The 26,340-nt window shown below is 45.9% G+C and overlaps 2 protein-coding genes across 3 annotated transcripts; one reads left to right on the top strand and one right to left on the bottom strand.

Moving 5' to 3' along the window:
- Positions 1–277: 277 nt before the first annotated feature.
- Positions 278–12,845, bottom strand: FBXO45 (F-box protein 45). 2 transcript variants are annotated; one of them, XM_040348771.1, is made up of 3 exons: positions 12,381–12,801; positions 9,075–9,431; positions 278–2,047 (listed from the first exon to the last, which is right to left on the bottom strand). In XM_040348771.1, the coding sequence occupies exons 1-3, from the start codon at positions 12,660–12,662 to the stop codon at positions 1,862–1,864; spliced, it is 825 nt and encodes a 274-aa protein (XP_040204705.1). In that variant the 5' UTR covers positions 12,663–12,801; the 3' UTR covers positions 278–1,861. The 2 variants fall into 2 exon arrangements, with proteins under 2 accessions (XP_040204705.1, XP_040204704.1); XM_040348770.1 differs by lacking the exon at positions 278–2,047 and adding an exon at positions 7,375–7,926 and having other exon boundaries at positions 12,381–12,845.
- A 181-nt stretch (positions 12,846–13,026) lies between these two features.
- WDR53 (WD repeat domain 53) lies at positions 13,027–24,435 on the top strand. The gene is made up of 3 exons (XM_040348769.1): positions 13,027–13,175; positions 19,522–20,020; positions 23,741–24,435. Exons 2-3 carry the CDS (start codon positions 19,541–19,543, stop codon positions 24,314–24,316), a joined length of 1,056 nt encoding a protein of 351 aa, XP_040204703.1. The 5' UTR covers positions 13,027–13,175; positions 19,522–19,540; the 3' UTR covers positions 24,317–24,435.
- The last annotated feature ends 1,905 nt before the right edge of the window (positions 24,436–26,340 follow it).

Here is a 26,340-nt window from a genome sequence, read left to right as displayed (position 1 = left end):
AATAAAAAAGGTGCAGGTGCTTCTTTGATGCAGTGCAGAATGCCATTTTTTTCTATCAGAACGCATGGAAAGCACATGTACACACGTTTAGGGTATTTTTGCCCCCCCCCCCCCCCCCAAAAAAATAAAACCCATACACCCAGCATTAAAACAAAAAAACCCACCTCACTGAAAACGGCATCATCACCTAGGCTGTCAAATACAGGGGATAAGTTTAGTCAGAGAATAGCTACAAGTATGACAATACCAAACGGACATTAAAAACCTGCATCACTGATGTTTTGTCAAATTAGCACAATCGATTTCTCCAAAAATGTCATCTTCCACATAATTAAAAGGCCATTATTCAACGCATTTTTAAGTTGCAGCATGATCCAATATCAAGAAGGCCATACTGTGATGGGCCACTGTATGGGGCCTTAAGCAGGCTATTAGACGGAAATGCTGGAGACTATACAGACACCACTCTTTACACATAAGGCTCAGTCTGCAGACATGCCAAATGGGCCTGGGGTGCAGGTTTCTGGCCAATGTTTGAGCCAGGCAGCTCAGTACATAGGACCATACAGTGAAGAGCTCATTTTGTAATACAACCTTAGAAAGCAAAAGCAAACTGCAGTGTCTGAACACTTGAGTCCCAGTTTCCATCCGTTATGTATTCAAAATATCCTTCCCACTGGGCAGTAGCACACCATCTGCCAGTCAAAGCACAGGTGCTGCATGCATCTTACATTGAGTACCTGTGTGTCTTTCCATATATAGCCTTCCACACCAAGATGTATTGGGAAACAAGCAAGATCTGGTTGAAAATCTGCTACTGAAGGTAGCCATTCCATCTGCACATTACATACAGTATGATGTAGCAAAACAGAGCTTACCATAATAAACATGCTATATTTTTTATAGGGGAATCCAATACATAATTCATACTATAATTGCCTCATAAAACGGATTTATAAAATAGCATAATTTCTCTATACATATTTTAGGAACTGGATAAAAAAAAAAAAAAAAAAAACACCCACAAAATAATATACCCATAACACATCACAATTGCACAGATGACTAATATGTACTCATTTTAAAATACTAAAAAGTATATAAACGTTATGATGATTTCCCTTTAATAAAGCCTGACCTGAGCCAAATGATTAAAGCCCCATTCATGCTGTAGATTTTAGAACTGCAAGCGTTTTTAACAAGTGTTTGCAAGGTTTAGGTTTCTGGTGGGAAGAGGCTTTCAAGTTAAAAAGGCATGCAGATGCACTATAAGATGCCCAAAAACACCTGTGCAAATAAGGCCAAGGGATTGGAGGGGGCAAAGTAGACCTGTATTCTCTGTTTAGACTCAGATAAAACTAGAAAAATAAAATTAAAAAAAGGCATCATGCAGATACCATCTTAAATATACAGTTAAAAATACCCAGCTGTATGATTAAAAACCACCACAGTAACCTGTGCCGGATGTTCAGACCAGAGTGTTAAAAAACAAACAAAAAAAACAAAATTAAGAATGCCAGACCTTGGATTCCTGCCCTGAGATTGGAAGGAGGCAGGCAGGGAAGTATACAACTCCCTCAATCTCTACATCCGTATTGACCCCACAAACCACCAAACCAACACAAAAAAACAAACAATGTTGGGGGAGGGGACAGAAGAAAAACCCCCTTAATCTCCATACACATAGCAACCACCCACAGACGACCAGCAAATGTGTTCTGTTGAAACTCCAAGCCTGAAGGTAAGGAAGGAGGATCCTTTGATCACTTCTCTGGTGGGTATCCACAGATCAGGTCATGTCTTCTGCTCTCTTGCATGCTCAGTCACTCCTGCCCGACCACGGTAATCTTCTGGAGTAAAATCATCCATCCAATGGTTTTCCAAGGTAGACCAAAGTCACTTCTGTGTTTCCATACACAGCTGACACTGCTGGGTATAGGCAGGTCTTTGGAAGTCCCCTAAAAGCCACCCCTAAAAACTCATATCCACGCTCAAAGGCCAGGGTCTTGTCTTCCATATCCAAAATTACTCGGATTCGCTCACCTATCTGTGAAAAAACGATAATCAGATCAAGCTGCAATTGAAAACATTTCCAAAATCATCACACTAGCCAGAACTGTGGTAAACAGCACCCCCCCCCCCCCACACACAAAGCTACAGACCTCCCCTACTATACTAAAGTAACAGAACTTTTATTTCTGCCCGTGTTGGTCAGTCATACACCAAATATCATGGACAGAAATATATAAAAATAGTCTTCAGGCAAAGTTCCCTGAAGGAGACATTTCCATTTAGCATATAAAGCCTATACAGATGCCACTGGTATTAAAGGGGGTTTTCCACCCATTTTTTAAGTTTATTAAAAGTCAGCAGCTACAAAAAGTGTAGCTGCTGGCTTTTAATAAGCTGACACTTACCTGCTCCAGCGACGTGCCGGCCGGGGGTCCGCTCCTCTCCCCCCCCCCCCTCGCGTCTTCATTGTCACTGTGGGCACCCGGCCGCGACAGCTTTCGGCTTCACGGCCGGGCACCCACTGCGCATGCGCGAGCGGCACTGCACATGCGCGCCCGGCGCTGCGCTGTTTGATTGGACAGGCGATCGCCTGGGACCTGTCACGTGTCCCAGGCGATCGCCTACAGGGAGGGGCTGCCAAAAGGCGATATGACGTATCGCCTTTGCAGCCCCTCGGCGGAAGGAGGAAGTGGGACAGGAAGTCCCCTTCTCCTGAAGCCCACACTCCTCTCCCCCCCCCCCCCAAAAAAAATTACATGCCAAATGTGGCATGTAAGGGGGAGAGGAGTGGGTTAAGAGGAAGTTCCATTTTTGGGTGGAACTCCTCTTTAAAGTCCAAATTAGTGACAAATGGTCTTTATATATCTGACTCCACAGAAGATTATGTAGAACTGTGCCTTTTAGAATACTGGCCAAAATAGTCAGTTTTTTTTTTTTTATTTACCGGTAAAACAAAAACCCCCTCTTAGGGCTCTTTCACACGGAGCGGACCGTTTCTGGGTCCGCTCCGTGTGTCCGCCAAAGCTCAGCGGGGATCCCCGCTGAGCTGTCGGCGGATAGGGCGGTCCCCGCACACAGTGCAGGGACCGCCCTGTCTCTGTTCCGCTGTCCCCTTTGGGGGACCGGATGCAGACGGACCGTCTGTCCGCCTGCATCTGGTCCGTTCCGCCGAACGGAAGAAAAATATGGTTTCTTCCGTTCGGAAAAGCGGATCCCGACTGACGCGGACGCTAGCGGATGCTCCATCCGCTAACGGACGCGTTGCCATAGGGATTCATTACAAGTCCGTTAACGGACTTGTAATGAACGGACGAACGGTCCGCTCGTGTGAAAGGACCCTTAATGTAACAGTATTTCCAGGAACCTTCCAGGACAGCTACTTGAGAGATGATTGGCTCCGCCCCCTCTACAGGAAACACAAATCAGATACAATTAAAAGGACCCTCCCTTTCCTCTGCTCCTCAGTTGTTAGAAGAGCAAGTAAACCTCCACCAAAAGTGCACTCGGCAGAAAAAAAAAAAAAAAAAAAAAAATAATAGATAAACAAGGTCGACCAGTGAAAAGTAGAATAGGGAATATAGATGCCGTCCTGGAAGGTTCCTGGAAATACCAGCAAGACCAACTGGGTTTTCCCCCCTCTCACCTTCCAGGACAGCTACTTGAGAGGATAAGCAAGATTCTATACCTTAGTGAGGGACGACAGCCTGAAGCACTTTCCTACCAAAAGGAGAGGTCCTGGCTGGAAAGCATCTGAACTCTATGTTTGACAAATGCATGAGGAGGAGGACCAGACTGCAGCTTTAGAAATTTCTTCCCATGATGCCCCTGCTCTTTCTGCCCATGAATCTCGTTGAATGAGCCCTAAATCTAGAAGGACTACGACCTGACGCTTTGTACGCTTCACAAATAGCTCCCCTAATCCACCTAGCAATAGAACTTTTAGATGCTTTGGACCCCTTCTTGGGCCCACTGAACACCACCAACAGTTGGGAGGAACCCAAAAACCACTGGATTTCTCTAAAGCAGAAGACATCTCCTCACGTCTAAAAGACTAAATCTTTCCTCCTCTGCATTCTTGGGAGAGGTACAGAAACTAGGAATGACTACCTCCTGGGACCTATGAAAGTTCGAAGATACTATGGCAAATAGAAAGGATCAGGCCTAATCACTACCCTGTCCTCTAGAATCCTCAGGAAGGGGTATTTACAGGAAAGACTGTAGATCAGAAATCCTTCTCCCTGACTTAATAGCCAAAAGGAAGGAAATCAAAGAAATTTATTTCAGGGAAGCCTCATGCAAAGGCTCAAAAGGAGCCCCTGTAAGAGCATTTAATGCGAATGACAGATCCCAGGGAGGAACATGTTTGACGACCTTGGGAGCATGTCTAGATCTAGCTGAAAGGAACCTCCTGACTAAAGGATCTTCCGCTAGTCTCCTTTCTGCAAACAAAGATAGGGCAGTAACCTGATCGCCAAGGGTGCCGACAGTCTTTTCTCTACTCCCCATCTGCAAAAAATCCAATATACAGGGAGTGAATAATCTAAACCGGATTTCCTTTGCCAGGAAATAAAGTTTTCCCAAACTTTCCCGTAGATTGTTCTTGTGACTAACATACGGCTGTCCTGCTCTGAACATCCCCTCAAGCGTAGGTTGCGCCGCTCAGCCTCCAGGCTGTCAAATGGAAGGTCTGAGGGTTTGGATGCAACACTGGTCCCTGATGGAGCAGATCCTTCCGATCTGGTAGGGGCCAGGGAGGATCTAAAGAAAAGAGCCTTCAGAGAGGAAAACCCAACTCCTCCTGGGCCACCAGAGGGCAATCAGAACCACTTCTGCCCCATCCTGAATAATTTTCCCAACCACTAGAGGCAATAGCGGAAAAGGAGGGAAGGTGTAGGCCAGAATGAAATCCCACAGGAAGGAGAGAGCATCCGTCCAAGGACTCTCCAGTGAAAAGAACGGCAGCAGTTTTCTGTTGAGACTGGAGGCAAAAAGATCCACTGTGGGGAGATCCCATCTTAGCACAACCTCCCGGAACGTGCCCCGATAAAGTTCGCAACCGCTGGAACTGATGCTCACCCTGCTCAGAATGCCAGCACATTCTGACCTTGATGTGGACTGCCCTGAATAAAGTGACATTGATCTCTGCTCAGGACAGGAACTGCTGTGTTAAAGTTAGAAGTCACTTTGAGTGAGTGCCCCTTGCTTGTTCAGGTACGCCACAGTTGTGGCATTGTCTGAGAAAAATAGGTCTTTTGAATAGACCCCCTCTGAGACATACAAGCTTTCCTCAGAGCTAGTAAACTCCCTGAAATTTGAGGAGTGGCCTGCTCACTGGGCATGCCAGTCTTGAGCGTGAGCACCCGAGCCCCACAGACTGGCATCTGTGCCAATTTTTACTGGAGCATGTTGTACCCAGTTCTTCCACTCCCTGCAGGTGAAAAATACTCTTGGCAGCTGCACCAGCTGATCTAGAGAATCCTTCCTGTGATTCCAATGGAGTAAAAGAAATGCCTGAAGGGGTCTGGAGTGTAATTGGGCCCAAGGCACCCATGGGATGGCTGCAGTCATCAACCCCAATAACTGCATGATCCGCCAAAGGGAGGTTTGTGGGAGCAGCTTGAAGAAGAACCCGCACAGAGAAGAATTTAAAAAATGTTCTCTTCCAGGAAGAAAAATCTTTTGCACAGTCTAAGAGAACAGTCTAAGAGAACATAGGAAAAGTATGCTCTGGGAGGGCACCAGGCAAGACTTCCGCTGGTTGATTTTCCACCCCAATTTCTGAAAGATCCGTAAAACCAATTGCAGATCCTAAACACGGGACTCTGTCTTGAGCAAATACCAAAAAAATCATCTAGATATGGGACGATCGATACACTATCTGAAAAAAGGCCATGACTTCACCCATGATTTTTGTAAAAATTCTGGGTGCTGCCGAGAGACCAAAAAGGGCACTGAACTGCCAATGACTTGGCCTGTTTTCCATGAGAATCGCAAATCTGAGGAACTTTCAGTGACTCTGGCAGATTGGTACATGAAGATAAGCGTCCTGGAGATCCAGGGTGGTCATGAAGACCCCTGGCAACAGATTTCTTACAGAATAAACATTTTCCATCCGGAAACGTCTGTAAACTATAAATTTGTTCAGGAGGCTTAAAAATTACCACCATGCGAAAGCCGCCGGAAGCTTTGACCCGAAAGACGTGGGAATAAAATCCCCGGAATTTTAAATCTCTGAAACAGGAGAAATAACTCCCTCTGTTTCCCCAACAGAAATTAGATTCATCATGGCTTGCGTTCTTGAATTCCAACCTGTAACCCCTTTCCAACATTTGAAAAAATAAAGGAATTGTCGGAAATCTCTGCCCATTCTTTGACGAAATGGGACAACCTAACCCTATTCTGGCGTCACTGGGGATTTTTGGAAGGCGCTTGTTAAAAGACTACTTCTTTGCCCGTTGGTTTTAAAATTAACCTCGTTTTGGAAGCCACGAAAGGTCTCTTATTCTGGGGTTCATCACATTGGGAAGGGGGGGGGGGGGGGGGAGCATTTATTCTTCGAGAAACAAGCTAGGACCTCCACTAAAGGAGGAACCGAATAAGCTTGCCTTCAAAGGGTATGCATCCCAGGCCTTATGAAGCAACGATCCGGCCTTTCTGTTCATTTGATCCTTAAGGACCCCAGAGTCCTCAAAGGAAAGATCTGACCTCTTGGACACCTGTGACATAGGGGCATCTATTCTAGGACACTTAAAGAAAACCTCAAACTCCGACTGAAAAGAAAACCTTGTGCCCTCTAGACTGGAACAACCTTTTTTCAGGCTCTTTCCACTCAGAAAGATTAATGTTCTTAAGTGACTGGTGTACCGGAAAAGTTCTCGACTTCCACCCCTGTAGACCCCTATACATTCTATCCTGTACAGATCGGGCTTGCAGTGGCATCTCAATTTGCTCTGCGGTATATATTGACTTTAATAGTTCGTCAATATCTTCAACTGGAAAAAGACTTGCATCTTCCTCATCGGATGAAAAACCTGGATTCTGACCTTCTTCTAGATCAGAAGTATTGCGTGAACTAATGGTCTCAGACACAAGAGCAAGGGATCTAGCAAAGGCTGAAGGCTCTTGAGCTATGGATCTAGACGAGGAAGGTCATAGTCCAGCTACCCTGTCATTAAGGGGCTGAAAGTAAGCCACAACCTCCTTCATAGAAGACATTAACTCTTTAAAAAGAGAAAGTTTCTGAACTAGCTCTGGATGGGGTACAATCCTCACAAAATAGTTTTATAACCAGCAGAAAGCCTGGCCTTACAGTTCCCACATTTCTTCTTCACTGGTTAAAAAAAAAAAAAAAAAAAAAAAAGAAGAAGAAAAGTCCATACAAAAAAGTCCCCTGCTGTAGAAGCTATTCACAGACACAAGGGCTTACCTTGGGGGCAGTATGGGACCCGGAAGCTGCCGCTGGTTTAATACGAGCGGGTGCTCTATCCTCAGACCTGTCCTAAAGCGCCATCAGGCAAGCGGAGATCGGCTGCTGTTGTCCTGCTAAATGCACCTGTCCAGCGTTCAGCAGACTGTTCCCCAGGCAGCATGGCCTCAGTGTATCACACCATGCTTCCTTTAAGCAAACGAACGGCGCCCGGAAGAGTGTTCGTGACTTCCGGTGCCATCTTGCCGCGTCACCGGAAGTCCTCCGACACCATTGTTGCCACCACTCACACCACCAGGTAGGCAAGCAACCTCAGAAATGGGGATCACAGTTACCAGACCTAAGAAAACAAAAAAATATGTGGATGCTCCTGGAGGGTCTGGAAACACAAAACAACTGAGGGTCAGAGGAAAGGGGGGGGCCTTCAAATTGTATCCGATTTGCGTTTCCTTTAGAGGGTGGAGCCAATCATTTCTCAAGTAGCTGTCCTGGAAGATGAGGGAAAAAAATAAAAATAAGCTTTTACTGTGCATGTTACCCCAACAGTTTATATTTCCGATATGTGTCTGTATTACCATGAACTTGTGTAAAAAGTATCTTGTTCTCTTTGCATTGCTTCCTTTGTGTGAAATTACAGATAATCCTGCCAGCCTCCACCTGACCACACTAGACATGGAAGAACATCCATTTCAGTGTATTTTCTTCTTTGCATTCTAGGTGGGAGCATGGCCTGCCTGTACTCCAGCGGTCATACTTCTGCTGACATGTCCCCTGTACAGCTCTGCACTAGATAAAAGTTAAAAATACTTCAAAAAGCAGAATTCTAGAATATGTTAAAATGAAAAATATCCAACTAGTCTTGCAACTGATCTCACCTAACTATCGAAACCTGTGTAAGAATGATCTGCACACCGACCCATTTGCAGGCTGCGCCAGTTTGGTCACATGATCTCCCGAGTCAGCCTGTGCCATATGCAGAAGAGAGGAGAGCGCCAGACAAATGGAATGCCTGACCAGGTATGTCACCCATAGGCTTACTATGGCCCATCTGTTGTCAGCCTTGCCTACTTTCCCCTAGCATTGGGGGAGCAAATCACTTGACCAAACTAGAGTGGCCTGAAAATGTAAATTTTTTTTTTTTTTTTTATATCCCCCCCACAGGTTAGTTAGTACAGGTGTTAGAAGGGGAGGGAGCAGTTTTAAGATTAGTTGGGTATATCTCAGAACAGTCTCATGGCTAGGGCAGCCATATAAAATTAATCGGATTCCCTACCTGCAATGTGCACAGATCTGAATCTAACTTCACATCGCAACCTGGTTCTTACATCATCCAACAACCCGCCCCCCCCCCAGCAACCAACTACCTGCTTGTTTATTTAGTCAGCCTCTATCCAGGGCTGTCCTGCTTCACACTGTCAGCACAGACAGCAGCTGAGGCGACGGCTGGGGTCAGAATGGCGGGGCCGCAGCAGTCAGAACAGGACATAGCTTCGGTCCAAATCCAGACCGCAGTCTAGTGATGCCTGCTATAGTGGTTTACAAGATCAATCCTGAAATACTGGTCAAAACAGGAAAGGGAAAACACAACCGTGACCTAAACCATTGGATACAAAGATGAAAAGCTTGTCCCACTCACCTGGTATTTGGGTGCATTGTTGCACTGTGGAAAGCTTCCATTGACTTCTCCATTATGCAACAGATTATTATCAACTAGGTTCCATCCCCAACTCTGGTCATCGCTTCCAAGTAGTGCCACGTATCCCTGGCACTGCATAGGAGCCCGTTTTGTAGCAATGCCAATAACGGCTACCGTACCAAGTGGCCCTTCCCACCATACCTCCCAGGCATGGCGCCCTTCACTGAAGCCAATTTTGGTGCGTGCGCCATCAGTACTCTGAGCAATTGGATTTCGATGAAGAGTGAAGCCATTCTTTTTAATATATACATTTCTTGAGCAGTCATTGGAGCTGAACCCATGCTGGCAAGATCGAACCTGCATTAAGGGAAAGGAAAAAAAAAAAAAGGAAACCGTTTGCAAGCTCAGTTTACAGAGTGTGATCATCAACATAGACACAAATAAATCAAGTACAAAGATAAAAGCACTGTTCTGACTAGAGAGTCCAGCCTAGTTATACAGTTACATTAGGCAGCTACAGCAGTCTTCTCTGCATTGGTTACCTGTAGACTAGTCAACTCATACCTTTCATAAAAGATGCTTAGGATTTAATACACACCTGCCACAGGCAAATGGGAAATAAGCCAATAGAAAACAGGCCTTTGATGCGGCATCTGACAGTTCACCCAGAAGTGTCATTTTACCACAAGGGTCACCAAAGAAATGGCCAGCTTACCGTCTTTCATACTTTGAGGGTAAACAATGCCCCATAATTGGTATAAGTGGGTGGAATTGTGCCCCATTGTAAGTATCCGTGTAAGGAATAGTGTTCCATAATTGGCATCCATGGGAGAAATAGTGCCCCATAGCTGGTGACAGTGGGAGGAACAGTGCCTCAAGGGCCATATAAAGCAAGGGGCCACATCTGGCCTCCAAGCCATAGTATTAGGCAAAGCTTACTGAGCCAAGCCAGTGTCTGAGTATCCAAGACCTGGATACTCAAATGTTTCAGTTAGTGATCTCCCTACCATAATTCCAATCCCACCTCAGAGCTCCAGGTGACCTTGTAGCACCTCTAGCTGCACTCTGCATCATTTAAAAAAAAAAAAAAAGTGTAAAAAATTGTCCGATCAGAATTTTTACACCTTGTGGCACAAAACTGGAAGCTACCATCAAAGTAACCCCCGAATGTCAGAATACCTGAACAAGGTCTTCATCTGTTTGAATGCAATTGATTTTCAGCCAACAATTTTCCACCCAGCTCTCTGATCAATCCACTTTTATTGAGCAAGTGGTCCCAGCAAACACTCATGACTCAAATTTCTGCCGATTTAGCAGGATTTATTCGAAATTCAGCCTTTACATATACTTACACGAGTGCTTGCCTGCAGCTGGAAACCCATCAGCCCTGAAAGGTATGGGAATTTTTATTTTTAGAATCATACTTGCCTAGGTGAGTGCAGCATCAGTCCACCGACTAAGGCTGAGAGCTGAACACCGCTGATCGCTCGCTTCTCATTGCCCCTTGAGACCAGAGCTGGTAACTGTCAGTTACCGGACACTGCAAGGTGTTTTCTCACCTTAATGCATAGGATGTATTAAGGTGAAAAAAAACAAGCCCTTAACCACTTCCGGACCGCCTCATGCACATATACGTCGGCAGAATGGCACGGCTGGGCACAAGCACGTGTATATATACGTCCTGTACTTGTACCCAGCCGTGGGTCGCGGGCCCGCTGCGCGCACCCGCGACCCGGTCCGAAGCTCTGGTCCCGCGGACCCGATCGCCGCTCGAGTGCGGCGATCGGTCCCCGGAGCTGAAGAACGGGGAGAACCGTGTGTAAACACGGCTTCCCCGGGCTTCACTGTGGCGGCGTATCGATCGCGTCATCCCCTTTATAGGGGAGACACGATCGATGACGTCACACCTACAACCACACACCCCTACAGTTGTAAACACTCACACAGTGAACCCTAACTCCAGCGCCCCCTGTGGTTAACTCACAAACTGCAACTGTCATTTTCACAATAAACAATGCAATTTAAATGCATTTTTTGCTGTGAAAATGACAATGGTCCCAAAAATGTGTCAAAATTGTCCGAAGTGTCCGCCACAATGTCGCAGTCACGGAAAAAAAAAAAAAAAAAAAAAAAAAAAAAAAAATCGCTGATCGCCGCCATTAGTAGTAAAAAAAATAAAAAAGCAATAAAACTATCCCCTATTTTGTAAACGCTATAAATTTTGCACAAACCAACCGATAAACGATTATTGCGATTTTTTTTACCAAAAATAGGTAGAAGAATACGTATCGGCCTAAACTGAGGAAATTTTTTTTAATTATATATGTTTTTGGGGGATATTTATTATAGCAAAAAGTAAAAAATATTGCATTTTTTTCAAAATTGTCGCTCTATTTTTGTTTATAGCGCAAAAACTAAAAACCGCAGATGTGATCAAATACAACCAAAAGAAAGCTCTATTTGTGGGGGAAAAAAGACACCAATTTTGTTTGGGAGGCACGTCGCACGACCGCGCAATTGTCTGTTAAAGCGACGCAGTCCCGAACTGTAAAAACACCTTGGGTCTTTAGCCAGCATATTGGTCCGGGGCTTAAGTGGTTAAAGAAAAAAAAAAAAAAAATAATAATAATCTATATTTTTGGGCTAAATCTGGCAGTTAACACATGGTTGTGTGTTGCAGTAATGCAGCCCAGTCATGTGAATGGGCTACCAACACGCTCAGGGAGCTGAAATAAGACCCAAGATGGTAATGTGTATTGTGACGTACTGCATCTTTTAGTGCATCATAGTGCACTCAACAACGAATGGTAAGACAGTATATTCAGCATGTACTGGGTTACTGCCGATCGCTGGTGTTAATAGGCCTTATGTTATCAGTGTTTCTACTGGAACTACAAACACCTCCCATGATTTCTATTGCATGCGGTGTTGAACAACCCCCCCATACATCCCGTGGTCTCCCCTCCATACATCCCGTGCCATGGTCTCCCCCCCCCCCCATACGCCCCCTGTGCCGTGGTCTCCCCCCCCCCCCTATACGCCTCACGCCGTGCTCCCCATACGCCTCACGCCGTGCTCCCCATACCCCTCACGCCGTGCTCCCCATACGCCTCACGCCGTGCTCCCCATACGCCTCACGCCGTGCTCCCCATACGCCTCACGCCGTGCTCCCCATACGCCTCACGCCGTGCTCCCCATACGCCTCACGCCGTGCTCCCCATACGCCTCACGCCGTGCTCCCCATACACCTCACGCCGTGTTCCCCATACATCTCATGTAGAAGATGTAACGAGTGTCAGCCCTCACCTTGGCCTTGTATGTGGGCAGGTTGCAGAGTACATCAGTCCTCAGGGCCTCCTCACTGACTGTCCTCAGACACAGACTCCTCCACACCTCGCTGTTCTCGTCCCCATGCAGAGTGCGGTACCAATGCTTGCACACTAGGCCGCAGCTGCGGAGGTCGGCCAGCTCCAGGTAGGAGAAGACCAGCTCCAACACACGGCCCGGCAGTCTTCCTGACCCGGGCGGCGGAGGAGGGGGAGGAGGAGGAGGCGCGGAGGGAGCCGCTGACGGAGCGGCCGCAGCCATTCCCTCCCTATCTCCCAATACCGGCGACTCAAGCGCCTCCACACTCCCTCATCACCCAGCGACAAACAACATCCTGCCGTATCACGTAATCGCTAGCCAATCAGCGGATTCTCTGACGAAAATAAATACAAGATGAGCCAATCATATGAGAGGCGCCGCAGCGACTCTCATTGCTTCCTACTTTTGCCCCGCCTCCGTCACCGACAGATCCTGCCTTCTTATGACAACCGAGGGACTAATGGACAAGTAGGAGAGCATGTGCGCATGCGCGCATGCGCATAAAAGTACATGCACCAATAACACCTCCCTATGGTCTCTGATCTGCCAATCAGATCTTTCTTTTATTTCTGCGGCGTGTAAGGAACCAATCGGATTGATCCGTAAAGTGTAGCGGAAGTAGAGTGCCTGGGAGTGCGGTTCTAGGAGTCTGGTGTGAGTGTGCGGCGTGTGTGCTCAGGGGACGGGAGTGTGGAGAGGAAACGGCCAGCGCGGACTTCCTATGGGGAGTGATTTGTGAGTACACGCAGAGGAACCCGGGGCCTCATATGCACTACATCTGTTCAACCAGTCCCCCGAGAGACCAGGCTGTACATTGAGGAGGAAGTCCTCTAAAGAAAACACGGACATGGATGGAGTAGATGAAAGCTTAGTCCGTTTTTGTGACCCATTGAGGAGACTTCCTGTCCCTCTGACACAACAGGAAGTCATAGGAAATCTCCCGAACATTAAACATTAAATTGTAAACAATCACCTTGTAAAACAACAAATTCTGTTCTAGCTTAAAACGAGCTAAATAAGAGCTGGGGGAAGGAGCAACAGCAGCACACTGAGCTTTCCAGTGAATGGCTGTGGGGTACGTGTAAGGACAAGTCTGATCATTGGAGGAGAGTACGCTGAGCTTGTCAGTGAATGGCTGTGCAGTGTGGGTGTGTCGGGAAAAGTCTGATCATTGGAGGAGAGTACGCTGAGCTTGCCAGTGAATGGCTGTGCAGCGTGGGTGTGTCGGGGAAAAGTCTGATCATTGGAGGAGAGTACGCTGAGCTTGCCAGTGAATGGCTGTGCAGCGTGGGTGTGTCGGGACAAGTCTGATCATTGGAGGAGAGTACACTGAGCTTGTCAGTGAATGGCTGTGCAGTGTGGGTGTGTCGGGACAAGTCTGATCATTGGAGGAGAGTACACTGAGCTTGTCAGTGAATGGCTGTGCAGTGTGGGTGTGTCGGGACAAGTCTGATCATTGGAGGAGAGTACGCTGAGCTTGCCAGTGAATGGCTGTGCAGCGTGGGTGTGTCGGGACAAGTCTGATCATTGGAGGAGAGTACGCTGAGCTTGCCAGTGAATGGCTGTGCAGCGTGGGTGTGTCGGGACAAGTCTGATCATTGGAGGAGAGTACGCTGAGCTTGCCAGTGAATGGCTGTGCAGCGTGGGTGTGTCGGGACAAGTCTGATCATTGGAGGAGAGTACACTGAGCTTGTCAGTGAATGGCTGTGCAGCGTGGGTGTGTCGGGACAAGTCTGATCATTGGAGGAGAGTACGCTGAGCTTGTCAGTGAATGGCTGTGCAGCGTGGGTGTGTCGGGACAAGTCTGATCATTGGAGGAGAGTACGCTGAGCAGCGTGGGTGTGTCAGGACAAGTCTGATCATTGGAGGAGAGTACGCTGAGCTTGCCAGTGAATGGCTGTGCAGCGTGGGTGTGTCGGGACAAGTCTGATCATTGGAGGAGAGTACGCTGAGCTTGCCAGTGAATGGCTGTGCAGCGTGGGTGTGTCGGGACAAGTCTGATCATTGGAGGAGAGTACGCTGAGCTTGTCAGTGAATGGCTGTGCAGCGTGGGTGTGTCGGGACAAGTCTGATCATTGGAGGAGAGTACGCTGAGCAGCGTGGGTGTGTCAGGACAAGTCTGATCATTGGAGGAGAGTACGCTGAGCTTGCCAGTGAATGGCTGTGCAGCGTGGGTGTGTCGGGACAAGTCTGATCATTGGAGGAGAGTACGCTGAGCTTGCCAGTGAATGGCTGTGCAGCGTGGGTGTGTCGGGACAAGTCTGATCATTGGAGGAGAGTACGCTGAGCTTGTCAGTGAATGGCTGTGCAGCGTGGGTGTGTCAGGACAAGTCTGATCATTGGAGGAGAGTACGCTGAGCAGCGTGGGTGTGTCAGGACAAGTCTGATCATTGGAGGAGAGTACGCTGAGCTTGCCAGTGAATGGCTGTGCAGCGGGGGGGGGGGGGGGGGTGGAGTCAATACAAGTCTGATCATTGGAGGAGAGTACGCTGAGCTTGCCAGTGAATGGCTGTGCAGCGTGGGTGTGTCAGGACAAGTGATCATTGGAGGAGAGTATGCTGAGCTTGTCAGTGAATGGCTGTGCAGCGTGGGTGTGTCAGGACAAGTCTGATCATTGGAGGAGAGTACGTTGAGCTTGTTAGTGAATGGCTGTGCAGCGTGGGTGTGTCAGGACAAGTCTGATCATTGGAGGAGAGTACACTGAGCTTGCCAGTGAATGGCTGAGCAGCGTGGGTGTGTCAGGACAAGTCTGATCATTGGAGGAGAGTACGCTGAGCTTGCCAGTGAATGGCTGTGCGTTGAATGCATGTATTCTAGTTGGGGTGATATACCACATAGTGTGTCATTTTTTAATGCTGCTTTTCGGACAGATACAGATCTTGGGCTTTTGCGAAGGTTAGCGAGTACCGTATTTGCCTGTGTATAAGGCGACCGGGTGTATAAGACGACCCCCTAATTTTACAGTTTTTTTATTTTATTTTATTTTTTACCGTATAAGACGACCCCCCCTTCCAAGGCTTCCGACGCTTCATATTTCTTCCTTCTGGAGCCATATCCTTCATTGTTCCTGGAGCCATACCCTTCTTCATTGTTGCTGGAGCCATATTCTTCTTGCTGGAGCTGGAGCCAATCATTGCGAGCCATGTATTCTATTAATAAATACAAAGCCTGCTTGGATTGGCAGCAGCTGTAACATCATCAGCCCACGCCTCTCTGACGCTCAAAGCCAATCCGAGCAGACTACTATATGTAGCCTGCTCGGATTGGCAGAGGTTGTTACTCCAATCCAAGCAGGCTCTGTATTCATTTGAATACATCGCTCACCGGGATTGGCTAAGCGGTAAATACTGTATGTAGCCGAAGCTTCTTACAATATTACCGTACATTCAACAGGCATCCGAGCAGCTGACCCGGCGTATAAGACGACCCCTGCTTTTTGGACAGTTTTTTTAAGTGTAAAAGGTAGTCTTATACGCCAGCAAATACAGTATATCAAGCCAATCCTCAGAAGATGGGGAAATTCCCAAATCTGACTCCCAGAGAGACCACTTCTCTGAAAGAGATCGACCATTGAGATATTGGTATACCAATGAGACAACTCCCCGACTCCCCAACAGCTAGGGTCTGCCCCTCTGTTAGGTATTTAATGCTTTGTGTTGTCCCTGTTGGACAGATGTTTCATCTATATTTGTGCTGCTGACTGTCATCAGAACTGGAGGTGGAGGAAAATCCTACATTTAAAGTTGCCAGAAAAACTAGAATGAAGTAGTAAAACCTCAAATGGGGAGGCCTGTTCCTGTGACAGTTGTTGGAGAGGTGACTTGCCTAACCTTGGAGAGATTTCTTCTCATTTTTCTGTTCTGTCTATGGGACAAGAAGTAAATGAAAATCTCTCAACACAGATGGCAATAAAAAAAAAAAAACGACCAGTTTTAACCATTCCCTATGCCACCCAAAATAAAAAAACAAAAGGTATGGATATACTTTTAATGGCTGTGTTTGTGCATATTAAGGCCGGGTACACACGAACAAACATGTACGGTGAAAGCGGTCCGTCGGACCGTTTTCACCGTACATGTCTGCCAGAGGGCTTCTGTACGATGGTTGTACACACCATCATACAGAAGTCCGCGCGTAAACAATACGCGGGGCGTGTCCGCGGTGTCGCCGCGTCGATGACGCGGTGTCGCCGCGACAATGACGCAGCGACGTGGGCGGCCCGCCTTTAAAATGCTTCCACGCATGCGTCGAAGTCATTCGACGCATGCGAGGGACGGCGGGCGCCTGGACATGTACGGTAGGTCTGTACTGACGACCGTACATGTCCGAGCGGGCAGGATTCCAGCGGACGGTTTTAAAACACGTCCAGGAATATTTGCCCGCTGGGAAAAGGCCCGGCGGGCAAATGTTTGCTGGAATTCGGCCCGCTCGCGCCCACTCACGACCGAACATGTATGCTGAAACTGGCCTGCGGACCAGTTTCAGCATACATGTTTGGTCGTGTGTACGGGGCCTAATATGTATTTGTTATTATTAGGGGTGCACCAAATATTTTTGGTATCGGCACCAAAAAAAAAACAAAAAATACACTAGGCCAAAAATGACCGATACCAAAACTTCTCTTTTAAAAAATATTTTTATACAGGAGATGGTTAGGACTGGGGACATGGTACAGGAGATGGTCAGAGACTGGGGACATGGTACAGGAGATGGTTAGAGACTGGGGACATGGTACAGGAGATGGTCGGAGACTGGGGACATGGTACAGGAGATGGTCGGAGACTGGGGACATGGTACAGGAGATGGTCAGAGACTGGGGATATGGTACAGGAGATGGTCAGAGACTGGGGCTCTAATCAACCAGACGGCAACTCTCCTCTCTCTTCTGCACTATACAACACCCCCGCTCCATTATCAGCTTCTTTTCTCTTTCGGCAAAATGCCGAAAAGGCCATTTCGCCCGTTATGTTTCGGCGGCCGAAATTTCTGTGCATCCCTAGTTATTATTGTCCTCTTGAATCATTCTCTAATACACTGAATTTTTGTGGACACATCATTGCACTGTAATTTTAGAGAAGAAACAACCCAGTGTGTATGAAAACAATTTGTTTTGGGGTCCAAATGCTACTAACAGTTCTTTTTAAAATCTGAAATAATCGAATATGCAGGTTTAGTATGTGGTTCCCGTTCCCCTTGTGGTTGTCACTGCAGATAGACCCGAATCGTACAACAAAGGTCTAGTCCTGCATCTCTTGGTACCCTACAGACTTGAAACACCCACTCAGCTGATAAATAGTTCTGTTTATGTTCCTAGTGTTTGTATAGCACCACTGATAAAAAGACACCACTTACAGTATTAGAGATCCTTGGGGTACCAGAATGTACAGTACAGACCAAAAGTTTGGACACACCTTCTTATTCAAAGAGTTTTCTTTATTTTCATGACTATGAAAATTGTAGATTCACACTGAAGGCATCAAAACTATGAATTAACACATGTGGAATTATACATAACAAAAAAGTGTGAAACAACTGAAAATATATTTCATATTCTAGGTTCTTCAAAGTAGCCACCTTTTGCGGCAGACACATCTCTAGAACTGGTAAGAGGAGACTGTGTGAATCAGGCCTTCATGGTAGAATATCTGCTAGGAAACCACTGCTAAAGAAAGGCAACAAGCAGAAGAGACTTGTTTGGGCTAAAGAACACAAGGAATGGACATTAGACCAGTGGAAATCTGTGCTTTGGTCTGATGAGTCCTTGAGATCTTTGGTTCCAACCCCCGTGTCTTTGTGCGACGCAGAAAAGGTGAACGGATGGACTCTACATGCCTGGTTCCCACCGTGAAGCATGGAGGAGGAGGTGTGATGGTGTGGGGGTGCTTTGCTGGTGACACTGTTGGGGATTTAATCAAAAATGAAGGCATACTGAACCAGCATGGCTACCACAGCATCTTGCAGCGGCATGCTATTCCATCCGGTTTGCGTTTAGTTGGACCATCATTTATTTTTCAACAGGACAATGATCCCAAACACACCTCCAGGCTGTGTAAGGGCTATTTGACCAAGAAGGAGAGTGATGGGGTGCTGCGCCAGGTGACTACCTCTTGAAGCTCATCAAGAGAATGCCAAGAGTGTGCCAAGCAGTAATCAAAGCAAAAGGTGGCTACTTTGAAGAACCTAGAATATGAAATATATTTTCAGTTGTTTCACACTTTTTTGTTATGTATAATTCCACATGTGTTCATTCATAGTTTTGATGCCTTCAGTGTGAATCTACAATTTTCATAGTCATGGAAATAAAGAAAACTCTTTGAATGAGAAGGTGTGTCCAAACTTTTGGTCTGTACTGTACATGCACAAAAGCTTGAGACTTTACAACCCCTTTAAGTCTAAACGCAATATTCCCCATGCACACATTCCTAAAAATGGGTATTCGGTATTACTGGGTGCTGTAATGACCACAGACTGGGAATTGTAGACAATCCAAGTAAAGAAATGTCATCAGCACACAAAGGATTCCTCAAAATGGGTCCAAAGCTTTATTCTCGTGGTCACGTGGTAAACCCAAGGCAACGCAAATGATGTCACCCATTTGAGGAATCCTTGGTGTGCTGGTGGCGGTTTTTCACTTGACATTTTTTTTTTAGCTCCCCACATGCATGGTCATGCAAATGTACATTACATTTTTTATTGCTTTTATAGTTGAATTTGGAGTTCTTCTTTAACGTGGCTTTGCAAAGTTCAGTTTCCCAAGGCAAGTATTCACCTTCCAACCTTCTGTCTGTTATTACACAGTAGGGATTTCTAGAGAGCGTTGACATGAGAGATGAAAGAAAAATAAATGATGTCAGCCTCTATGCTCAGGTACTGTTAGAAAGGAAGAGATGAGGCATGACATGGGTCACTTTAAAACTATAGTGTAAGTTCACCAGAAATCCAAGTTTCATTGGTCTTTTTAAAGTAAACATCTGAAAGGTTTCTGTGGAAAACTACATGTTATTCTTTCGATATTATGACATGTTTAAAACTTTGGCATAAAAATGAAATTGTGAGCCTTGTTTTATTTTCTTCTTCCTAGGCCCTTCTAAGTAAGGACAATGACTTCAAAGTGGGATTCCGGTCATTCCTGTGCTGTTCTAAGCCTGGCCATCAGCGAACAAAGAATTGTTGCTTCAGGGGCTGAATGTGGGGAGCTTACTATCTGGAGTGAGCAGGGACATCCTATTGGAAAACTGAACTTCCATGGCGAGGATGATGTCACTGGGATTGTCTTCTCTCCAGCTTCTCCCACAAAACTTTATGCTTCTCATGGGGAGACCGTGAGTGTGATGGACACCAGAGTTTTCACAAAGCCGGTGGAGAGCTTCAGCATCAGTAAAGAAGAAATCAACTGCATTTCTGTCAATGAATTGGACAGCCTATTGGCTGCAGCTGATGACTCTGGCGCAGTGAAAGTTTTAGATCTGCAAACTAAAAATGTCTGCCGTACACTGCAGAGGCACACTAACATCTGCTCCGCAGTCGCTTTCAGGCCCAGCCGACCTCAGAGTCTTGTGTCATGTGGACTTGACATGCAGGTGGGTTACAGCTCCATATCTGGTTTATCTGTGTACATGATTCACATTTAAAGATAAACTCCAGGCAAGCAGTTAAAATGCATATAATAATTGTACAACTAAAATGAAGACCTCTGACTTAAAGGGTTTGTAAAGGTAAATTTGTTTTTCCCTAAATAGCTTCCTTTACCTTAGTGCAGTCCTCCTTCACTTACTTCATCCTTGTTTTTCCCTAAATAGCTTCCTTTACCTTAGTGCAGTCCTCCTTCACTTACTTCATCCTTCGATTTTCTTCTGAGAAATCCTCACTTCCTGTTCTTCTGGCTGTAACTCCACACAGTAATGCGAGGCTTTCTCCCTGGTGTGGAGTATCATGCTCACCCCCTCCCTTGAGGGGGCGAGCAGGAGAGTCAGGACGCCCACTAACACACAGCTCCTTTCTCTATATGCAACGTAGAGAGCATCCTGACTCTCCTGCTCGCCCCCTCAAGGGAGGGGGCGAGCACAACACTCCACACCAGGGAGAAAGCCTTGCATTACTGTGTGGAGTTACAGGCAGAAGAACAGGAAGTGAGGAATTCTCAGAAGAAATAAGGACATTTAAAAGCAAAATGGAAGGATGAGGTAAGTGAAGGAGGACTGCACTAAGGTAATGGAAGCTATTTAGGGATTTTTTTTTTTTTTACCTTTACAACCCCTTTAAAAACATCCCAGCTTTCTAATTGGCTAATAGGGTAGTAGTAGCACACTGACAATGTTTATTGCTTGTTTTATCAGCTTGTTGGCATGTTGTGTGCTGCTGTACACATGATTAGAAGAGGCTAATTATTTAAAAAAAATCATATATATTTTGGATTAAAAATTACATTTAACTTAAAGGGACACTAAAGGGAAGATTTTTTTTGTTTAAAAATAACAAACATGTTATACTTACCTCCGCTGTGCAGTTAGTTTTGCACAGTGGCCCCGATCCGTGTCTTCTGGGGTCCCTCGGCAGCTGTCTCTGCCCCTCCTCACAAAAGCTTTCCACGTTTATGCGAGCTCCCTCGCATGGTGGAAAGCTTTTGCGAGTGCGCTCCCGCGATACAAGGGAGGCCATAGCCACCAACTGTATCACTCGGCCCCGCCCCCCGGTGCGCCGCGTCATCCGCTGTGATTGACAGCAGCGCCAGCCAATCCGCCCAGCCTAGCTAATCAACGGCCTAGCTAATTAACTACTAGCCGACCAGCCACCGTCATTATACGGCGGCAGGTCGGCTCTCCTTGGCGAGAGCCCGTAGCTATACGTCCGCTTTTCGAGCGGCCACTAGGGCGGCCCCCGACTCCCGTGCGTGTGCCCGGCAGGCTCGATCGCCGCCGGGCACCCGCGATTGCTCGTTACAGTCTGGGGACCGGGAGCTGTGTGTGTAAACACACAGCTCTCGGTCCTGTCAGCGGGGGAAATGCTGATCTTCTGTTCATACATTGTATGAACAGAGGATCAGTGTTTCCCCTAGTGAGGCCACCCCCCCCCCCCACAGTAAGAACACACCCAGGGACATACTTAACCCCTCCCCCGCTCCCTAGTGTTAACGCCTTCACTGCCAGTGGCATTTTTATAGTAATCCAATGCATTTTTATAGCACTGATCGCTATAAAAATGCCAATGGTCCCAAAAATGTGTCAGAAGTGTTCGCCATAATGTCGCAGTACCGATAAAAAATCGCTGATCGCCGCCATTACTAGTAAAAAAAAATATTAATAAAAATGCCATAAAAATACCCCTTATTTTGTAAATGCTATAACTTTTGCGCAAACCAATCAATAAACGCTTATTGCGATTTATTTTTTTACGAAAAATATGTAGAAGAATACGTATCGGCCTAAACTGAGGAAAAAAAATGTTTTTTTATATATTTTTGGGGGATATTTATTACAGCAAAAAGTAAAAAATATAATATTTTTTCAAAATTGTCGCTCTATTTTTGTTTATAGCGCAAAAAATAAAAACCGCAGAGGTGATCAAATACCACCAAAAGAAATCTCCATTTGTGGGAAAAAAAGGACGCCAATTTTGTTTGGGAGCCACGTCGCACGACCGCGCAATTGTCAGTTAAAGCGGCGCAGTCCCGAATCACAAAAAGTGCTCTGGTCTTTGGGCAGCAATATGGTCCGGGGGTTAAGTGGTTAATGCATAGGATGCATTAAGGTAAAAAAACTTTTACCTTTACATCCCCTTTAAATGAATATATCCTAGATCCCCCAAAAACACTCCCAACGCTCAATACATAATGCTCCCAAGGCCACTTAGGTGCATAATGCTTCCTCGTGTGCAGCCCTTCACAGATCCCTGTGCATTACCACCAATTTATTATAAAGCCACAGCCAACTGGATACTCGCAAACATATAAAAACAGCAAGCATGTAACATAGATGCTTCAGTCATGGACAGAACGTCCCATCATTGAACCATCTGGTCTGGAAGTTGATGCGTTTTGGTAGACTCACTGCCTTCCGCAGAGCTGAACCAGGTTTCTGTTAATAGTGAAGACTTAAAAGACTCGATGGTGTGAACACCAGTTAACCACTTGCCGACCTCCTCATGTACAAATTTACGTCAGCAGAATGGCACGGACAGGCACATGTACGTACCGGTACGTCCTCTGCTTGATGTGGGTCGGGGGTCTGATCGGGACCCCCCCCGGTACATGCGGCGGTCGGTAAGCCTCGGGGAGCGATCCGGGACGACGGCGCGGCTATTCGTTTATAGCCGCCCCGTCGCGATCGCTCCCCGGAGCTGAAGAACGGGGAGAGCCGTATGTAAACACGGCTTCCCCGTGCTTCACTATGGCGGCGCATCGATCAAGTGATCCCTTTTATTAGGGAGACTCGATCGATGATGTCAGTCCTACAGCCACACCCCCCTACAGTTGTAAACACACACAAAGTGAACACTAAATGTTACAGCGCCCCCTGTGTTTAACTCCCAAACTGCAACTGTCATTTTCACAATAAACAATGCAATTTAAATGCATTTTTTGCTGTGAAAATGACAATGGTCCCAAAAATGTGTCAAAATTGTCCGAAGTGTCAGCCATAATGTCGCAGTCACAAAAAAAATCGCTGATCGCCGTCATTAGTAGTAAAAAAAAAAAAAAAAATGCAATAAAACTATCCCCTATTTTGTAAACGCTATAAATTTTGCGCAAACCAACCGATAAACGATTATTGCGTTTTTTTATTTTTTATTTTTTTTTTTTACCAAAAATAGGTAGAAGAATACGTATCGGCCTAAACTGAGGAAAATTTTTTTTTATATATGTTTTTGGGGGATATTTATTATAGCAAAAAGTAAAAAATATTGCATTTTTTTCAAAATTGTCACTCTATTTTTGTTTATAGTGCAAAAAATAAAAGCCGCAGATGTGATCAAATACCACCAAAAGAAAGCTCTATTTGTGGGGAAAAAAGGACGCCAATTTTGTTTGGGAGCCACGCTGCACGACCGCGCAATTGTCTGTTAAAGCGACGCAGTCCCGAACTGTAAAAACCCCTTGGGTCTTTAGGCAGCATATTGGTCCGGTCCTTAAGTGGTTAATGAGGTCAATTCCATTCCCATAGTAAACAGACCATGCTTTCAATACTTCCTATAAATAATGGTCATTATAATAAACTTTAAGCATTTTATTACTGGGTTTATGATTTTTCTTGTTTGGGAACACACTTCCACAATATATATCATACTCCTTTTTTGTGTTTCAGGTGATGCTTTGGAACATGCAGAAGACAAGACCACTGTGGATCACAAACCTTCAACATTTGGCTCAGGATGAAGAAGATATGGAAAATCACCAGTCTCCAGGCCAGCTCTTCAACCCACCTCTGGCACATTCTCTTTCTGTCTCTTCTTGTGGAAATGTCTTCTGTTGTGGGGCTGAAGATGGCAAAATCCGATTATTCCGGATCTCGGGAACCCGGTTTGAGGAGGAGCTGTGTTTTAAAGCTCACACTCAAGGTGTCTCTCAAGTCAGCTTTTTTGGACAAAATCCTGGCAAAAATCTTTTACTATCTGGAGGTAATGATGGTAGAGTTTGTCTCTGGGACATCGGCAAGGACACCACACAGCCTCAAAAACAGAAACGTAATTCTAGAAGGTCCTCCTCTAATGCGAAGATCCGGCAAATGGCAGAGGTTGCTCCAAAAGTTAGCTCAAAACTTAGTTTTGAACATGGGGAAAAAGTGAACTGGATTTTAGGAGCTGAACTTCAGGGAAATAAAGTGGTTCTGGTGGCAGATCCAAGCAGTTCAATATCCATGTATCAGTTAGGAGAGCTATAGAGGAAAATGTATTTTATTTAAGAATTGGATTTGTTATGAGGAATAAGAAGCTTACACAATTTTTTTGCAGTGCCTTAACAAAACTTCTTGCCACACCAATTAAATGTGATGTGGAATAATTCATGATCATACAGCGCTTATTCTATCAAACAGTAGACTGTCGATATGTAGACATGTTGCATTTTGGTTGCATCTTTTGGCAGCATTTAAAAAATTTGATAGCTTGATGGGGTTGTCCACTTCTGAAAATCAAGGGCCAGATTCACATAGAATTGCCCTGGCGCAGCGTATCAGAGATACGCTACGCCGCCGTATCTTACCTGGCTCTAAGTCGAATCCAGGAAGATTTTGCGCCGTAAGTTACGGCGGCGTAGTGTATTTTGGGCGGGTAGGGGGCGTGATTCATTTAAATGAATCGCGTCCCCGCGCCGATTGAAATGCGCATGCTCCGTTTCGAAATTTCCCACCATGCTTTGCGCGAAATGACGTCGCACCGACGTCATTTTTTGAACTTAGACGTGAGTTACGTTCTTTCCTATTCACGGACGACTTACGAAAAAATTTTTTTTTCAAAATTCGACGCGTGAACGACGGCCATACTTTAACATGGCAAGTCTATCTATACGCCACGAAATGGCAGCTTTAACTATACGCCGGGAAAAGCCGACTAGCGACGACGTAAGAGAATGCGACGGCCGCGTGTACCTTTGTGGATCGACGGAGAAAGCTAATTAGCATACCCGACGCGGAAAACAACACGAACTCCACCCAGCGGGCGCCTAAGTATTGCACCTACGACCCGAAGATGTACGAAGCCGTACGCCTGTCGGATCGAAGCCAGAAGCCGTCGGATCGAAGCCAGAAGCCGTCGTATCTTGGTTTGAGGATTCAAACTAAAGATACGACGCGGCAAATTTGAAAGTACGCCGGTGTATCAGTAGATACGCCGGCGTACTTGCACTGTGAATCTGGCCCCTAATTTATTTTATTGTTAGGAGCTTTTATTATTCAGGACTAATATAAATTTCAGTCGTAACAGGCTATGGTTGCAGAGGTTCCTGCTGATGCTTGGTATTTTGTCTTTGAGCAGTCAGTCCAGAATTCCCATTTCTTATAGAAAAGGGAAATATTTTTACACTGAGAATGTCCTATCTAAATATTGCTGTGCTTGGGGATAAAAAATTATCTGTGTATCCAGAGGTCTAGGTACATGAATTTATATGCAAATTGAAATGTAAAAGTTGTGGCTCTGCCACATCTTAAGCTGGCTGTAGACTGTTAGAATCTCGGCCGGTTTAGCAGGGACCGTCCGAGATTCAAACTAGGTATGGGCAGTAGAGCTGCATGATTCTGTCTAAAATGAGAATCTGTTTTTTTTTTGCTTAGAAGGTAGATTGCGATTCTCACGGCGTAACATCATCTTTCACATTAAAACAAAAAAAAAATCGGGCTAACTCTACTGTTTTGTTTTTTCCCCCAAATGTTGAAAGACCGCTGGGCAAATACAGTGTGACATAAAATATTGCAGCAATTGCCATTTTATTTCATAGGCTCTCTGCTAAAATATATATAATGTTTGGGGGTCCCAAGTAATTTTCTTGCAAAAAATATTGATTTTTAACTTAAAGTGGTTGTATAGTAATTTTTTCAACTTTTACCTACAGGTAAGCCTATAATAAGGCTTACCTGTAGTTAAAACAAATATTTCCTAAACCTGTATGGTTTAGGAGATATTCCCCCTGCAATGAGCCGCTGACTGCAGCGGCGCATGCGCACAGGGGATTCTCGGCTGAAAGCCCGGCAGACGCTGGACCTTGCCGGAAAGAAATCTCGCGGGAGTATAGACATCGCGGCTCCAGTCACTCACAGCGCTGGAGCCGCGATACCCAGAAGACACGCCAAGGCAACATGTCATCTCCCTCTGCGTGGACCAGGTGAGTTACCGATGCCTCGTTCTAAGGTAAGTATTTCATAATGAGCTAGTATGCGGTGCATACTAGCTCATTATGCCTTTTGCCTTACAG

Source organism: Rana temporaria, chromosome 4 (genome assembly GCF_905171775.1).
Source record: "Rana temporaria chromosome 4, aRanTem1.1, whole genome shotgun sequence".
Taxonomy (NCBI): Eukaryota; Metazoa; Chordata; class Amphibia; order Anura; family Ranidae; genus Rana; species Rana temporaria.
The sequence above is the reverse complement of the archived record's forward strand: the minus strand, read 5'-3'. Positions and strand labels throughout refer to the sequence as shown.

Coding starts and splice junctions, on each gene's coding strand:
- FBXO45 (XM_040348770.1), bottom strand. CDS start 12,662: ATGGCTGCGGCCGCTCCGTCAGCGGCTCCCTCCGCGCCTCCTCCTCCT. Junction 9,432..12,380: donor TGCCCACATACAAGGCCAAG/GTGAGGGCTGAC, acceptor CCCTTAATGCAG/GTTCGATCTTGCCAGCATGG. Junction 7,927..9,074: donor ACAATGCACCCAAATACCAG/GTGAGTGGGACA, acceptor CTCATCTTCCAG/GACAGCTACTTGAGAAATGA.
- WDR53 (XM_040348769.1), top strand. CDS start 19,541: ATGACTTCAAAGTGGGATTCCGGTCATTCCTGTGCTGTTCTAAGCCTG. Junction 20,021..23,740: donor CATGTGGACTTGACATGCAG/GTGGGTTACAGC, acceptor TTTGTGTTTCAG/GTGATGCTTTGGAACATGCA.